General features: G+C 35.1%; 1 protein-coding gene across 2 annotated transcripts in view; it reads left to right on the top strand.

Moving 5' to 3' along the window:
- The window catches only part of PTPRD (protein tyrosine phosphatase receptor type D), a 1,150,086-nt gene that overhangs the window by 1,040,459 nt on the left and 92,153 nt on the right, over positions 1–17,474 (top strand). For both annotated transcript variants that reach the window (XM_039729799.1, XM_039729798.1), the window contains 5 exons: positions 64–181; positions 4,903–5,490; positions 5,919–6,019; positions 6,807–7,060; positions 11,635–11,725. In XM_039729799.1, the coding sequence (XP_039585733.1) occupies positions 64–181; positions 4,903–5,490; positions 5,919–6,019; positions 6,807–7,060; positions 11,635–11,725 (1,152 nt within the window). The remainder of the gene's footprint in view (positions 1–63; positions 182–4,902; positions 5,491–5,918; positions 6,020–6,806; positions 7,061–11,634; positions 11,726–17,474) is intronic.

Raw genomic sequence — 17,474 nt, forward strand, 5'->3', positions numbered from 1 at the left:
CATTCTCCTGGCAAACAATCTATTTTAATTGTTCTTATTTTATTTTCTTTCCTTTCATCTTAGGAAATGTTAATTTCTGGGCTTCAGCCAGAAACCACATACTCTTTCACTGTGACAGCCTATACAACTAAAGGTGACGGAGCACGCAGCAAACCCAAACTTGTGTCTACTACTGGTGCAGGTAATACTTATATACAAATATAGCTCTAAATGAATCCTTTTACTTTTCTGCTACTGTTTTGTTCCTACTATTTGGAAGTCTCCTGTTGTGTGAGAAGTGTTTCTAGGACATTGGGTTTTCTGCTTCAGTATTTGGACCTTCATTTATTTGGATAAAAATAGAGCAGTGACTCCCTTTATCCCTTTCTTAGTTCCAAATGAGGTCACTTTATACTTTTTAGTACCTCTTCCACTAAAATTGGTGTCTTCTTTGAGAGAAAAAAATAGAAATTCAGAGCTCAGAAGGATATTTGAAAAACTTGCAAAGGGCTTTCATAATCTTCATGAAAGTAGCAGCACTGCTGCCTGTTATAAAAACATTGAAAGAACCTATCTGTATGACATTCACAACTTATTTCAGAAGAATGTAGTTTTTAAAGCAGAGAACTGAAAAACAGGATGAAACTCCATCCTGTGAAACCCTGAACCCATATTGATTCAGGGGTAATTTTAGGAACAAAGTGGGGCAAAATTCACCCTGCCACTGTGTTCAGTCTGTGTTGATCTCAGGTGGTGTTAAAGGTTGGATATCTTGACTGCATAACCAATACAGCAGTTAGCACATCTGGGATGTCTCTGTGGCACAGCTTAACCCACCACAGGTTTAGTGTCATGCTTACCTACAGATGTTCCCAATCTGTAGGTATTGTGTTAATTTTCAGGGGTTTGTAGTGCAGCCATTAAGGATATTCTATTGCAATCACATATAGCATCATTACAATTTCTCTGAATAACAATGTATTGTTTATGCTTATAGATAAAAATCAAAAGGTATATATATTTGTATTTATAGTGATTGATTCAATTTTTAAAACAATCACTGAATGCAGGACACATCTTGTATTAATATCAAAACAATCTATATCCTTTTCTTGTTGGAATCCTTGGAACAATCTCAGTCTTGGTGGCTAGAAGTGCAATGCTTCATTTTAGATCTTAGAATACATTCTAGTCATTACTCTTGGCTATTGCTGAAATGTACTTTCTAACTTCTTATCTTTCCTGAATTCTCATACTCTGAGAAAAAAAGCGATATCTATTTCTGTCATGTATTGGAACTTGATTTAAGAAAAAAAGGCACTTGATCCATTACTCTTTTTTAAAGCTCACTTCCCAGTTTAAATAAACACAGTTATATAAAATGATATTTTATGAGTTCCTAGACATAAACATAGGTTATGGAAATATGCTTGCAAAACTTAAACTTTCACTGCATTTAATCATTATTGACTGTTCATGTATTATTCTACCAAGAACTCTGATGCTTCTGCTTAAAAAAGACAGAACAAATCCTCTGTCCCATATAAACTTGATTGAAGAGCAATCGAGAATCAGAGGCATGTCTATAAATGTAATGCATATTGCACTGTTCTTGTCGTTTGCTTAAACCTGTGAACAAGTAGGCTTTGTTCTTGAGATTAACAGCTAGTTACCATTCTGCTCCTTCATACATTCCAGACTGTATGAAATCTCTTCACTTTGTGTTACAGCTTGCTGTGTTTTTGAGCTGGTTTTGTGAGAAAAATCTGTATTCAAATTTTTGAAAAATGAGACATTGAATATAGTCAGTACCAAGAGCTTCCTGCTCACTTTGTGTGAAAAGTCATCACATGAGGGAAGGAATGATGCATTAACACCAAAGGCTTGTAGGTCTGTAATGTAGTCTCCTATTTACTTTCAGTCTCCATTTGACTTTTTTTTTTCTTCCTAGAAAGGTGCTATTGAGATACTACAATAAGAAAATGAAGGATCTGACTTTCTAGTCTAACTTTTGAAGTTTGAATGAGATTGACTGAGATTATATCTGTAAAAGATATGAAAGGAGAATAGGTGTTTGAACTTTTACTAGAGAAGCTATCCGTAAGATATTCAGACAATAAGTAACTATTCAACTGTCCAGTTAGTGATACAAAAGCATAATTTGCATTTCAAGGCAGAAAAGATTGACCAAACACAATGGTAATTCAGTTATTAGTAAAGTCACTGAATGCACTTGATATTTTTATTCAAGAGTGTGTTTTTGTCTTATGTTTGGTTTCCTTTCCTCACTGTTGAAATCAGATGGAACAAAAACTGACACTGAACATTTCTATATCAAAGTACTTATTAAATTACTTGGGGCAGAAATTACAAAATGTATGATTAACAAGACCTTGATAAAAATGAAGACATACTAGTCAGTGATATCATACAATTTTTATGAAGATTTTAATCAGACCTTTAATTTCGGTGTCACAGTAGTTGAAGAATCTCATAGGGCAATAGCTTGTCCATTACTTGTCTTTTGCTTTCATACTGGAAATGAAATACACTCTTGAAATACAGATTTCAGCTAAAAAACAAAAGTTTATATTAAGACGGTGGTGTACTTTATATCAGCTAACAGAAAAAAGTTACTTCAGGTAATTTGGCAAAGGGAGCTTGCATGAGCTTCTGCTAGTGGTGGCAAGCCATTGCAGCAGTAATATCTGTTGCCAAGGGGTGTGTGAAAGATGTTTTGCTATTTACTAATGGAAGAGGATTTGACTAGATCAGAGAATATATTTTATTTTATGGACAATTTCACTTCTTTTAGGCTCATGGAAAATTCAGATTATTATCAGAAATTTCTAGACAGAGCTATTTGGTGACACAACTGTATATACAACTGCACACAATCCTGTCATTTGTCCTGTACTATTCATAAGTAAGTAATACTGAAAGTAAATGTTAACTGAAAGCTGTCTGGAAATAAAAAGAAATTTATCTGCTTTACAACATCAGATAGGCTTTACAGTATTAAAAAAGTGACCATTGTTATTTGCTATTTTAGTCACGGGGTATTTTATTGAATAAATAAACTTAATTAGTTCCCTGGTTCTGACCAAGAGCAAGTTCCTTCCTTTCTCTGTAGTTATCACAGAGATTAAAATGTCATTGTAATTGTGAAGTCTGCCACAAGAACAAAAAAAAAGGCAATTTATTACAAAAATAATTTAGTTATACCTTCCAATAATCTATCCTCTAGAAAACTGAAGGGGTATTAGTCTTTTTAGGTAAAATATTGTTTTCTCTGCTACACTGGTGCCAGTAATAGTTAGAATGCAGAGAAAAATATGGCCTGCAAAAGGCCTTCACAGACATCTCTTTGTTCCATAAAGACTTTTATTTATCATTGAGGAAAAAGTCAGAAATGATCAGAGAGATATTCTTTATACAGCAGAAAGTGTGGGAAAACACAAGATTCCACAATAATGCTGCCAGGTGAACTCAATATTGAAATTTAAATATATTTGGAAAATTTATATGAAACCTACCTATAATTCTTAAGAAATTAGAAGCAGTGTCATGACTTACAACAGATGTAATGAGGAAAGAGCTTACTAAATGCAGAATTTTCTTCAAGGCATGCCATTCTTCCCTCCTTACTCCTAATTCTTTGTGGAATGGTAGTTAGACCTTCTGACAATAGCAATCTGATTTGCTGGGTTCCTGAGAACTGAAGATAAGTAATAAAATCTATTAAAGTGCTTAAATACAGGAACCAGAGCTCACAGTGCAGCAGTTACATTCACATGGGAAGGCTTCGAATGCAGATGAAACTAATTAGTCTTTGTTGAAGACTGTGTTGTCATTGCAGTGCTATTCCCAAAACTGTTCTGGTCTCTTGACCTGTCAGGCATTGGTAAGGAATGAGGACCAAATTTCTAAATAGTTATGGATATGTTTCATTATCAAATAAATCACTGTAATAGAAACAGAATTCATATAGGGACTCTAAAAATGTACACTATATAAATTCTATCATGGCATTTCTGGCTTGATTAGGATTCAGTCCTCTCTGGATTGATTCAATTCAATTCCTCTTCAATATCCATACCAATGAATGCATACCAGTCTGAACTTCTCTAAAAGACAAATCATCAGTTTGGACCAATGGGTCCCAGTTAAGGTTTTGACTGTATGTAGTGTACAGGTTAAGAAAAGCTACCAATTTAGCATTCTTCAAAAGAAATCCAGTTCATGTACACAAAAACCATGTTGGAAAATAAATCATATGTGATAAGCCATGCTGAAAAATATTAAATTCCAAACTGTGCTACTTCTTCACACTGTGTAGAGACAGAAGTGATTTTTTGTATGGAAACTAAATGACAGGGTTCTATCCTGTGTAGTAATGATTTTTTGAGGGCAAGGTTGTTCCGACTTCTACTGTATTTTTACTATTAATGATAAAGGTATGTTAAACTTATCTAGAAACTTGTTTTTTCTTCAGTAATTATTTTCCCATTTACAGGAAATGTGCCTTGGATTAAATACATGAAAACTTATGACAGTACTTTTTTTTTTTTCTTGCAAACAAGGATTTGTGAGACAGGACCATTCATAAGACGTTTGTTGGAAGTTTTACTTCTTGATTTGTGTTCCTTGATCCTGTGCCTCTGAATGTGCTCTGTATTTAGAAATATTGGTAAGGGAAGAAGACAAAAGCAGTAAACATCTCTATTGTTGCAGTTCCTTATACTGTATTACTCAATAGTGCAGGATCCAGACACTATTTCTTCATTAGGACTGTAATATGTAGAACTAAGAGTGAGGAAGGAGAAAATATATATCCCTCTTCCTGCTAAAAAAAAATAGTCTCAAGAATTGTACATGCAATTGTGTTTATATCTATCCTCTTTAAATAACATTGTGCTACAGTTCCAGGCAAACCTCGGCTTGTGATTAGCCACACACAGATGAACACGGCTCTAATTCAGTGGCATCCTCCAGTGGAAACTTTTGGCCCGCTGCAGGGTTATCGCCTGAAGTTTGGTCGCAAAGACATGGATGCATTAACAACCATGGAGTTCTCAGAGAAGGAAGATCACTTCACAGCCACAGACATTCACAAAGGAGCTTCTTATGTCTTCAGGCTCTCAGCTAGAAATAAAGTGGGCTTTGGGGAGGAGATGGTTAAAGAGATTTCTGTTCCTGAAGAGGTACCCAGTGGATTTCCCCAAAATCTCCACTCGGAAAGCTCTACTTCTACATCAGTTCAATTAACTTGGCAGATGCCACTCTTGGCAGAGAGAAATGGCATTATCACCAAATATACCATCTTGTACAGAGATATCAATGTTGCTTACCAGCCAGTTGAACTCCCTGTTGTTCCTGCTGATACCACTATGACACTTTCTGGCTTAAAACCAGATACCACTTATGATGTAAAAGTACGTGCCCACACAAGCAAAGGGCCTGGTCCATATAGTCCGAGTGTCCAGTTCAGGACACTACCCGTGGATCAAGGTAGGATTTGTCTGCTTGTGGCGTTGACCTTTAAAGGAGTAGCGGTCTTTGGATATCAGTGTGTTTGAAGGTGTAAATAAAACTGACCGGCCCATTCATAAAAATAGGTTCATCAAACACAAAAGGTAAAGTATATAAATCTTAATATGTTTTGGATGCCTTAGAAATCAGTTGTCCCTTGCCAAGCAAGTTCTGGCTAACTTCTTCACAGTGTTTTCAGGTAAGGAAAATGTCTGTATTGAGTTGCATTAGATAAGAGTGAGAATGAGTTTAAATGTGATATTTAAATATGAACAAACAGGTAGGAGAATTGAATTCTTGTTGATTTTTTACCTAAATGGAAAGCTAATACTCCCAAATAGCAGTGGAAAAGTTACAAGACATAAGCTCCAAGATGTTGTTTATATACAGTGTTTCTTTTTTTCCAGCAGTGTTTGCAAAAAATTTTCATGTTAAAGCAGTAATGAAGACTTCTGTTTTGCTGTCCTGGGAAATTCCGGAAAACTACAATTCAGCTTTGCCTTTCAAAGTAAGTTACTTCCATTTGTACAAGAGAAAATAACAGAAACTAGACAATGTATTTACCTGATTAAGTAGCTTACTGAACATGAATCATAAATATGTATTGGGAGTATTGCTGTTTCTAAGATCGCTAATTTTTCATTCACCACTACAGTATTTTAAAGAAAACAGTGGAACAAAATACATTTTTTCTTCTTCTTTTTTCCTAGTCCTTTCAATAGAGAATGCAATTGAGTGCCATTTTGGGTTTTGCCTCCTCAATGTACAACAGCCCGTTTTTGATTTGAAATTCTTTTACTCCACTAACTATAGCTTTATCTAGATACAGAGACTCAACATAAGATCCAGTCTTGCCTGGAAGCTCTTCTGCTTCATTCTTAATCACTTGCGTCATCTCAGGCAGTGGCAAATCAAGAACAGTTTTTTAGGAAGTAAATAGTACAAAAACCTTTCTAAATAAGGAGTGTGAATGAAAAAATCAAGGTAGTTTTAACAAGAGTACCTTGCTATAAATTGTGGGTTCAAGAAAAGTTGCTTACTTTGAAAAAGTAAGAATTGGATTTCAGGGATGTTTACATTGCTTTATGTTGATGTAATACTTTTGTTTTTCCCCTGAAAGTGAAAAGTTTACTTTCGGTAGTGAATTCAGTACTGCTTTACAGCCTAAAATACACAAATAAATTAAAAATAAAATCTATTATTTAAATTTATAGCTAGGCTGATTCCTGAATTCAGTGTGACATCATCATTTGCCCTCTCCTAATAACCAAAACTACTGTTGTGTATTAACTTAGATCCTTTATGATGATGGGAAAATGGAGGTTGATGGACGTGCTACTCAAAAGCTGATCACAAACTTGAAGCCAGAGACGTCATACTCATTTGTCCTGACAAACAGAGGGAATAGTGCTGGGGGTCTTCAGCACAGAGTAACTGCAAAGACTGCACCAGACGTGCTTCGCACAAAGCCAGTCTTCATTGGAAAGACCAACTTAGATGGAATGATAACTGTGGAACTTCCAGAAGTACCTTCAAATGAGAATATAAAGTGAGTGAATGACATGCCGTTGTTTTTAGCTCCAGAGAGATGATCATTCTAACTCTTGATGGTTGACCATGTCTTTATTTTTTATAACAGTACAGAGACTGTATATATACTGTTTTTATAACAGTACTCTGCAGTAGTATTTGACCTAATATTGGTGTAATATTTGATATAGTAACTGGGAGGTACTGTTGACTCTCTCAAGGGACAAGAGGCCTTGCAAAAGGGTATAGATAGACTGGAACACTGGGCAGTCATGAGTGGCATGAAAATTAAGAACAAATGTCAAATTCTGTTGTAAAGGTCCTTGAGTACATTTAACAGGGGGCAACAATGATGATGGAATGACTGAAAGGAATGTCCTGTAAGGAGCTGCTAAGAGTTTTGAGCTTGTCTAGTTTGGAGAAAAGAAGGCTAAGGGCTGAACCTCCTTGCTCTCTGCAGCTTTCTGAGGAGGGCAAGTGAAGAGGGAGCTGCTGACCTCTTCTCACTGAGCTCCATTTATAGAATGTGAGGTGACGCTTCAGAGCTGCATCACGGGAGGTTCAGATGTATTAAGAAGCATTTGTTTACTATGAGTTTTTTCAAACTGGAAGAGGCTTCCTAGTCAGGTGGTTAATGTCCAGGCATGTTCGTGTTTAAGAGGTATTTGGATGATGCCCTTAATTTGTTTTAACTTTTGGTCAGCCCTGAATGGTGAGGTAATGGGAATAGATGATCACTGTATGTCAGTTCCAGCTAGAACTCTTAAGTTTGCAACATAGCCAAGGATGTAAGAATTGTATGAAGACTGATTGTTCTTCAATTTGTAGATTTTTCTCACAATACTTTTGTGTTTTATCACGGACTGCAAAATGAGGGATGGAGAAAAACAGTTCTATTTTAAACAATATATCATCTCAAAAAGAATGGATACCCATCAATGCCTAACTACCCTGCTGTAGCTCCTTAAAGTACTCAGTCACTCAAGAATTATATTGAGTTTTAAAGAATTGGTACTGCACTTAATTCAGATTAGTTATTTCTGAAGTTTGTATCAGGATAAAAATACCTTGTCCTCTCCACTTGTCTCAGAAGGAAAACAATTTTGCTAAAAAAGTTGGAAATTGTCCGGGGGTTACATAGATTTTGGAAGTGATCAGGTGGTGTGGGAATTTAAACAGAAACTGGACTAAAGACCTGAGAGCACATGGTCAGCAGGGATTAGAAAGGTTAAACAAAAAAGATTTGCCAGGAAAACATGAAGCATGAAGCAATCAATAAGTGTTATTGCTCTGCTTATAGTGATTCTTGTTGATCTGTAAGGTTCCCATATGTAATGTAAAGGAAATGGGAAGGAAAATGAGCCAGTCACTAAATGATGGGAATTCAACTTGTCCTCTCCCTGGTGGATTTTTACAGCTTTCTAGAAAGCTGCCCCCTTTTTCATTACTGACTGAAGATTTTGAGGCAGGTAAGGTCAAGAAATAAATGACTGTGAAACATTAAAAGGATGAAAAACTGAAAAATGTAGTCATTATCATTAGATTGAGTAAGATGCGGTCAGTAACAAATGCAGCTAAGGAAGACTGAAGATGGAATGAGTCAAAAAAGATTTATGAGGCAGAGCATTCACAGAGAGAAAAATGTGCAGGATAGCTGATCAAACAGCAGCAGAAGGTAGCACTGGAATAAAAGACAATTGCCTTCTTTTTATATAGTGTAAAAAAGTTAAAGAGGCTAAGTGACATCAGAAAAGGTGCATTAAATCTAGAGGGTCCAACTGCCAATTTTGTACATAATGTATCTCCTATTTGTGCATCTATTTTCTAAGATTTGATCAGCCTTGATAAAGTAAAAAACACAACTAGGATTCACTTGACCCTTGGAGCAGACATACCAAAGCAAGTACATACAGAACAGAAAGCCTGACCTGATGCTTGCACCAATAAAATAAGGTTATTCTGCATTAGTCTTTCTATGGGAAGAACAATATCATGTATTAGTCATGTTCACATTTTTAGACATGTTGCTCCTCTATTGATACATTATATCCTCAGGATTGTCCCTAGCTTACCATGAAGTACTGAGAATTTTTCAATAATACTAATTACACAGAAAGTGAAACAGGTAGTAGTTTGCTCTAATGGAGAATAGGTAATGAAATTGATGATAATATTATAAAAGCCTTCATAGTATTTGTAATTAAAGAAGGTAATATTTTTCAATGTTTGAAGGTGATGCAGCATAAAAATTGGTGCAGACCTCACCTTATGATTAGTAAAATAATCTCTTTTGCTCAGCTCAAGGGAGCAAGTTCTTAATTTTTCTTTCTTTTGGTATTTTTGGCTATTTACAAAGTAATGTTTTATGTGTAAAGGACAGTTCATTTTTCTCTGAATCTCTTACATCTTTGAAAATTCTTAAGTAAAAACAGAGTTTTGTGGAAGATTTTGGCCTCTCAGATACTCAGTAGATAAAACTATATCCAAATAAACCCTTTATTTCTCACCCTCCTCCCCCCTCTCCCCCAGAAAAAACTCCAACCTAAAAACAAACAAGCAAATAACGAAGTAAACTATAAAACATGTTTTTCAGGAGATGCTATATTTTGCACAATTAACTAAAAAATCACAGAACTTTGTTGTCCTTCACAATTTGCAGCACTGCATATTGGTGTGAAAATTTTCATTTTTCTGCTTACTATTGATCCACTTATTCTTTCAGTTTAAAATACTCTGCGTGTGCTGAAAGTCTTAGTAGAGTTTCAAAGTTATGAGAGGGAGACTTTCATGAGGGAAGTGAAAAAGAGTGTGAAAGTTACAATTGCATGCTGGATATTCCTTGATTGAAAAGAAAAATATAAGAACACTCCCTTAGCTTAAAAAATAAAAAGATTAAGACAAAAAAAGAGAAAAGGATAAGTATGTGTCTTAGCTGTTTGAAAGATAGAGGGGCAAGTTCTCATTTCTTTTTGTGTTGATTCTTAGACATCTGTTAAAGAGAGGCTATGTCAGTCAGTGTTTACTAGGATTTGCTATTCAAAGTATTTTTAATAGACCAGTGCAGTTTCAAAACCTGGGTCATCCAGTCTCACAGTTTTTAAAATTTGTAAAAGATGATTTATAATGCTGCCACTATAAGAATGTACTCCACAGATGTTTTTTGAAATACTGGAATACAGCAAGTGGACACTAGTTAAAAATCTGTAGGCAACACTGCTTTGCAGTGCTCCTGCTGGAGCTTATCATTTCCACAGAAAATTTCCTCAAATTTCTTAACACAAAAATTAATGAATACACGTACTTTCTACAGGAGCTGAAAATCTCAAGTTTTGTTACATTTCTTTTATGGGAAAGAGCTTTAAATAAGAATAGATTATTAAAATGGATCAATGGTTTGCACTGGTATGGTAAAAAAGATAGTTTAGAGTTGGCTTACACTGAGATGTTTTTTAGCCAGTATTAAGGCAGCTACTTTTCTGTAGACTCTTTGTTAATTACTTAGGATTTTCAGCTGTATTTCATAAGTAAAATTAATGGTTTTACAGAAGGTTGAATGGTTTATAAAAAAAAAAAAGTAGACTGGAAGGGGAGATGGCCCATGAGATACTAAAATTACCTTGCATAACGAGACCCAGAAACACCTTAATAAGCTTTTGTTACTAGAAACAAAGAAAATATTTCTTTCCCTCTCCCCTTAAAAGGAGAGTGCTTGACTTTTTGACAAGTGTGTTTATCAAGAAGATGTATACTACTCTGCATGTCCTGCTGTAGTGATTCCACTGCTTCTTCCCTCACACTAATGTGAAGTTATGGATCTGCCTGACACATATCCAGGCTTTGTGAAGTAAGCAATGAGAGTACCAGATCTCCATCACACTAGAAAATATAATTTACTAGTCTCCATGGGTGGGAAGGAAGAAAATATTATTAGAAAAATATTTCTGTGGAAAACTGATATATGCAATTTGCAAATCCTAGATATAAAGAGAGTCTATATCAAGCTCTCTTACCTACAACTGTGAACAGGATACCTATGTAGATAGAGCTAATGGCATTTGATTGTCAAAAGGAAAAAGTATGGATGCAGTGTAGGTCCTGTTTTCTTTCTTTTCTCTTTATTATGATACTGGCATTAAAAAATACATTTTTTAAACCTATTGTTCTGATTATACATTAAAATGAGGGAAGATAGGTTGGTAATTGAGATTTAAATATATGTTAATATATTTCAATTTAGGGCTTTGGGGTTTTTTTTCAATGTGATGGTGGCAGGGCACACATAACCTATGGTTCTTGTATTTCATATTGGCATTTTAGTACATTGTAATTAAAGTTTTTTATAAATATTTATATGTTTGCACAAAAAGACAGGTAATTGGTGCCATTTGTTTGTCAAATGCTTTACAACTGATGTTATTTCAAGAGTGTGAACGTTTACAACTATGTTTGGAAGGCTGCAGTGACATATTAATGTGCAGAAGTTTATTCTGAACATACCACTTTTCTCTTAAGTCCCTCTAAGCATACCTGCTGTATCAATTGATATATTCCTTTTCATTCAACTTCTCCTTTGTCCAACTTTGTCATTTACAGAGGCTATTACATAGTTATTGTGCCTTTGAAGAGGTCTCGTGGAAAGTTTATCAAACCATGGGAGAGTCCAGATGAAATGGAATTAGATGAGGTACTGTATATGGTTTGGGGGTTTTTTCTTATCTTTTATTAAAGAAGAAATATTTCTACTGTTAAGTAATTAACTCACCAGTTTTAAGAGTTTTCTCAGGATACTTTATATTCATATTTGTATTAGCCTGTGGAGACTAAAACAAAAATTCCGATTACTTAAATGAGAAGACAATAAAGACATTAAGTTGAAATACAGAACACAAAGTGTCTTATATTTGATGACACTAATATTTTATTCTTTTTCTATTGTAAAGAGTGATGCAAAAGTGCAGGAGGTGAAACAACTTGTCAGCAAAAACTTAATCACCAACAATATGAATTGTAATAAAGGTCTGGTTCATTAGAGGGGTGTTTACTAAGTCTGTAACAAATACTAAATTGCAATTTGCACCTCAGTTTAACATTTGACCTTCTGGTGGTGTTTTTTTCCCTGATTGTCATATACTGTAATACTTCTGGTGAGACATAGCCTCCATTCCACCAATAGTTTGTGATCAGAAATAAATGCATGAACGAGGAAGGAAAGAGCAACATTGTGTCATTGTTTGAAACTATAAATTATGTTAATCCAAGGGGAAGGAATTACTTCCATTTTAGAAATAAGCCCAGCAATGCTGGAAATCAATTCAGTATATCATTGATATAGTAATAATTCCAGGAAATACAATATTCACCCCCATTTTCTGTTTTACTGAAGGACAGTATAGCTCATGCAAATTTGTCCTTCTTCTTTCAATCTGTAAATGTGTAGTAATGCTAATTTTTGTGATTTTAAAACTCTTTCAAGGGCCCCTTATGAGAGAATTTTATAAAAAACAGGTGTCATGGTTCCCATCTGGCCAAGCTTTTAGATAACCTTTAAATGCTGTGGTACTATATACGTGTAATATGTCTGCAATTCAAAGACCAAAATCAGGGGTTTTTTTACTCCTGATATAGTGTTCTTTTGACTGTATCCATTTATTTTTCTATTTCCTCTTGTTGGATTCAAGAGATTTATGTTACCGAGATAACCTCACCGTATGCTTCTCCATAACAAAGTTACTGGGAAGTGTTGATTACCTGCGAGCAAGCATAAAGGTTTTTTTTTCTCCTGCCATTGACAAAATGGATATAAATATCATACTTTGCCCCAAAATATAGGGAAAATAAAGATCTTTACCAAACTAACAGTGTTGTAGAATGTGTTCAAAATATAAATGGAATTATTTCAGTCCTTGTCACAACAGGCAAGTCCTTAATCAGAATATTAAAAACTGGGCATGATGACTAACTGATTCAGCCCTGTGCTTCCTCTTGACCAGTTTCATTTGTGTGATCATCTCTCATTATTCAATTGCAGCAATGTCTCGCTTTATCAATTAACTTCTTCTCTTTAAAAGAACTTGGATTGTAAATGCCATCAGCTCATGATCATAGTCATAGGTGACATCAAATACAGTTAAACAGTAAAACTCTGACAGCCACATCCATACAGTAATGGAAACTGATTGAGTATTACTACTCACTTTTAACATCCAAAGGCTGTAGTCACATTCAGCAGCATTAGGTGCCAGATGACATTGAACTTTCTGGCAATTAAATTCTATGGTTCCTGCTGATTCTCATAACAAAGGGTCATTTTAATCATCCTGCAAGTTGTGTTGCCTTAGTCAGTATAACAGATTGATAAAGAACATTTATTAATTCAGAAATATTTGTGTCAGGATGGGTTGTTTCCCACTTCTATTTATATAATTGAGACCACATTGTAGAATTAATGATGGAAGAAATAAGATATGCATTGACTGGAAAATGAAGTTATTTCTGATAAAGAGCTAAACCCCTTGATATATCTTTTACAATTGCCACCAATATATATAGCAAGAACTGAGCAGGGAAAAAGATTAAAAACAGGCAGCAACTACATATCATGCTAGCTCATTCATGTTCTATTACTTAAAATACTGGTTTGCTCCAGCTTAGGAAAGCATGCATTTTATCAAGTGTGCTATTCCTAACAAGTTTGTGAACACAGTGCCACAATAATTACATTTTCAAAAAACATAACAACTATGACAACAACACCAACACCCCCCACACACACAAAAAAAACCCCAAAAAAACCCACAACCAAAAAACAGCACCAAAAAACAAACAAACAAACAAAACCCACAAAAAACACAAATAAAACCAAACAAAAAACCCCAACAAACAAACAAAAAACCCCACGCCACCACCCCCCCCAAAAAAACACTACTCTCTGATCAAATAGTTCCCAATGATCAAGTGAGGATACTTGTAGATATTTATATTTTTAGTGTGGTCTAGGATATGTGTCTGGTATTAGAAATGTTTGGGCAATAGATATTTCAAAGAACTATGTTCCAAATACTTTGCTTAGATTGTCAGAAGGAAATATTTGCTAATAACACAACTCTTGAGTATAACTCCCATTACATAACTGAGCAGTTCAAAAAGACTCTTCAGCCTTATTGTAGTTACCTAATCTTCCTCCTCCTTGAACCTCAGTTCTGAAAGAAACTAAGATAGTTTTAAAAGAGCAAATAATGAACTAGATGTTTGGTATCTGAAAAAAAATTATTAGAGGTACAGTCCTTTTTTACTAACTCAAAATGTCTTTTCTTTTAATATAATGAGGTTTAGTGGCTTTAAATAGACACATCATGCAAATAAATGAAACAAAAAATATTACGATTTGCAGTAAGTATTACCTAGTAGGATTACTTTAGATCTGTAAGCAGTAAAACCTAAAGGTTGCTATGTTAAGTCTTAAATTAATTCAGTAATTTTGTTGAAATCTGTGTATAGACTACAAATAGGAGATAGATGAACAAGTAATGATATTTGGCAACAACCCCATTTCCATATGAAATATTAATGAGGCTGTAGGTTCACCTGAGGTCTACTCAGTCATGTGTAATCAATGTTACAGACAAAGTTTTTATCTACACACAAACACACCTAAGTTAACTGACCTTAGGTGATCTATAACCACCTTTGAAAAGTTTAACTAATTTTATTTTACTCAGGCTAACTAACTTTTAGCATTCATAGCCAAAACTCAGTTTCTGATCACTCTGATACTGTACTTCAGCATTCCATTTTCTTCCATTGTATACAGTTTCTGTTACTATTTCAAATGCAAGAAATAATCAAAATCAGACATTTTTCTTTGCCTCTCAATCTTAATTTAATTTTGATTGCGGTACTCCTACCGTACTTGGACATTTTATTATGAGTTATTTATAATCTAAATTGTAAATACACTGTAATCTGGAAACATATGATAAAGAAAAAAGAATTTAATTGAGGCAGACACACAACCTTAATTGCAGTGGAAGTGGAACATGGAAGTATCAGTTACCCTGATAACACAAGCCATATACCTCTACTAGAGCTGTTGTGCTTGTGGCTCCTGACTTTAAGCAAGCATATACTGTTACTACCCCAATACTTAGCTTCATGTTTTGGCAGACTTCCAGGCTTTTCCATCATGAAGAAACAAACTTTTCATAGTGCTTCCCTCAGCAGATCCTATAAGGGCTGATCTAACCTGGAACTAACTTCGATTATTCTCTGCCTCATGTTCTGCATTTAGTAACTCTTCCCAGGGCATAGGAAGCTACCAACAAATGTGAGAGTCACCTTCAATAAAGTAACTAAATAGAAATGTCTTCAATATTACAGTTCTCTGCTGCCCTCATTTTTATACGACGCAAATAGACTCTAGCTGCTCATTAAACTGTTTAGGAAGAATGAAAGAGAAATATGGACTGCTGATTGGAATAGTGTCCTTGAGTAATGAATAATGATTTCTAGTCTCAAATTATGGCCAGTTCTTTTTTTGCTCAGGGGATCCATTGCACTGTACCAGCTTTTGTGTTATGGCATTGAAATTGATAGAGGCAAATGGATGTAAAATCTCTGCAACAGGGCACAGACACAGCATTAGAGCTGGAAAGCAGTTTACTGCATAGATGTTCGAAGATATAACATCCAAATGCCCTCAGTGTTAAGGAAGCCTGGATTCAAGTGGTGCAACTTGCTTTCATGTGTATCTGTAACCTTAAATCTAGTCAGTGAGAAGGGGTATCAAATTATTCAGTGTTAAAAGCTCCTTTCTGAGTAGCAGAGTGAATATTAGGTTGCTTTACATGCATTGCAATTGTTAATTGTGTAATTGCAGAAGATCCCGTGAGGGGAAGACAAAAAGATGTGCTCACTAACCTTTGGCCTAAATAAAAAATGCATTGAAGATGGTGAAGGGCCTTGAGGGGAAGCCATATGTGGAGTAGCTGAGATCACTTGGTTTGTTCAGCCTGGATGAGACTGAGGAGAGACTTCATCACAGTTACAACTTCCTTGTGAGGGGAGGTGGAGGGGCAGGCACTGATCTCTTCACTCACTGGTGACCAGTGACAGAACGGAAGGGAATGGTCTGAAGTTCTGTTAGCGTAGTTTTAGGGTGGATATTAGGAAAAGGATCTTCACCCAGAGGGTGGTTGGGCACTGGAACAGCTCCCCAGGGAAGCGGTCACAGCAGCAGCCTGACAGAGTTCAGTGCTCTCAGGCACATGGAATGACTCTGGGGACTGTCCTGTGCAGAGCCAGGACTTGGACTCAATGATCCTTGAGGGTCTCTTTCAACTCAGGATATTACGCAACTCCATGATCCTGTGGAGAGCTTCTCTGACTAAACATGTACTTTGAAATCAGTATATATAGTTAAGATCAGCTTTTACTGTCCTTTTTTTTAAATCTCCTTCTCACTCCAGAGATTTGTCTCCTCCTCCTAAAAATGAATTTTGCCCTAATCCACTGTATTGGAAGTGTTAGTGTGCTGAAAAGACTAAACAACTTCTTATAAAAATTTGTGATTTAACTATAAGACTATAGGACATTGTATAAGTTTCATAAGCAAAAAAACAAGAGGAACAACAAAGAGACCTTAGAAGTCATAATTTATAACACAGGAGAAGTTCAGACTCTTGTAATCAAATCAGACTAGTTTTTGTGGAATGCCAGCATATATAAAGCAAAAAAGTATTGAAGAAGCATTTGTCTGATTTAATAAGTAATTCAGCAACAGATTATACTAACAGAGATTAAGTTCCTTTATTAGAAAGTGTATGTTTTCCAAGTTTGAGCCTAGCATCTAATCTTGTCACAGATGTACTGGTGTAAATTTTAGCTTTGTTTATCAGAAGTGATTCAGTCACCGTTTCTGGAGGTGTTTAAAAAGATGTGTAGTTTTGGTTTCAGGGTGGACATGGCAGTGTTAGATTAATGGTTGGAATGAGTCTTAAAGGTCCTTTTTAATGTAATTGATTTTATGATTCTATTCTATGACTCAATATAAAGATAGATAGATAGATAGATAGATAGATAGATAGATAGATAGATAGATAGAAAATATGTAATATGTTATGTGTATGTGTATGTCCCCCAGAGAAAATATATTGTTTTCTTATCCTCTCCCAACCTCCTCCTAGACACAACAGTATCTAGAAATTGTTTTATGTTTGTAGTCTAGGCAAGGAAATTGCGTCCTAGCATCTTATCCTAATAAGAATGTCAAGAATTTGGAAGATTTTGCAATAGATTTAGTGATACTGATACATCCCATGAAATGTGGATAAATTGTTTTTTGTAGTTCCTGGTCATGCATTAAAATTTCTCATTACACTGTCAATAAGTTACATTAAAATTGTTTACAGTATCTTACTGCTCATGCTTGCTCTCTC

The sequence above is a fragment of the Passer montanus genome, unplaced genomic scaffold, assembly GCF_014805655.1.
Source record: "Passer montanus isolate IOZ18808 unplaced genomic scaffold, ASM1480565v1 scaffold7, whole genome shotgun sequence".
In the NCBI taxonomy this organism is placed as follows: domain Eukaryota; kingdom Metazoa; phylum Chordata; class Aves; order Passeriformes; family Passeridae; genus Passer; species Passer montanus.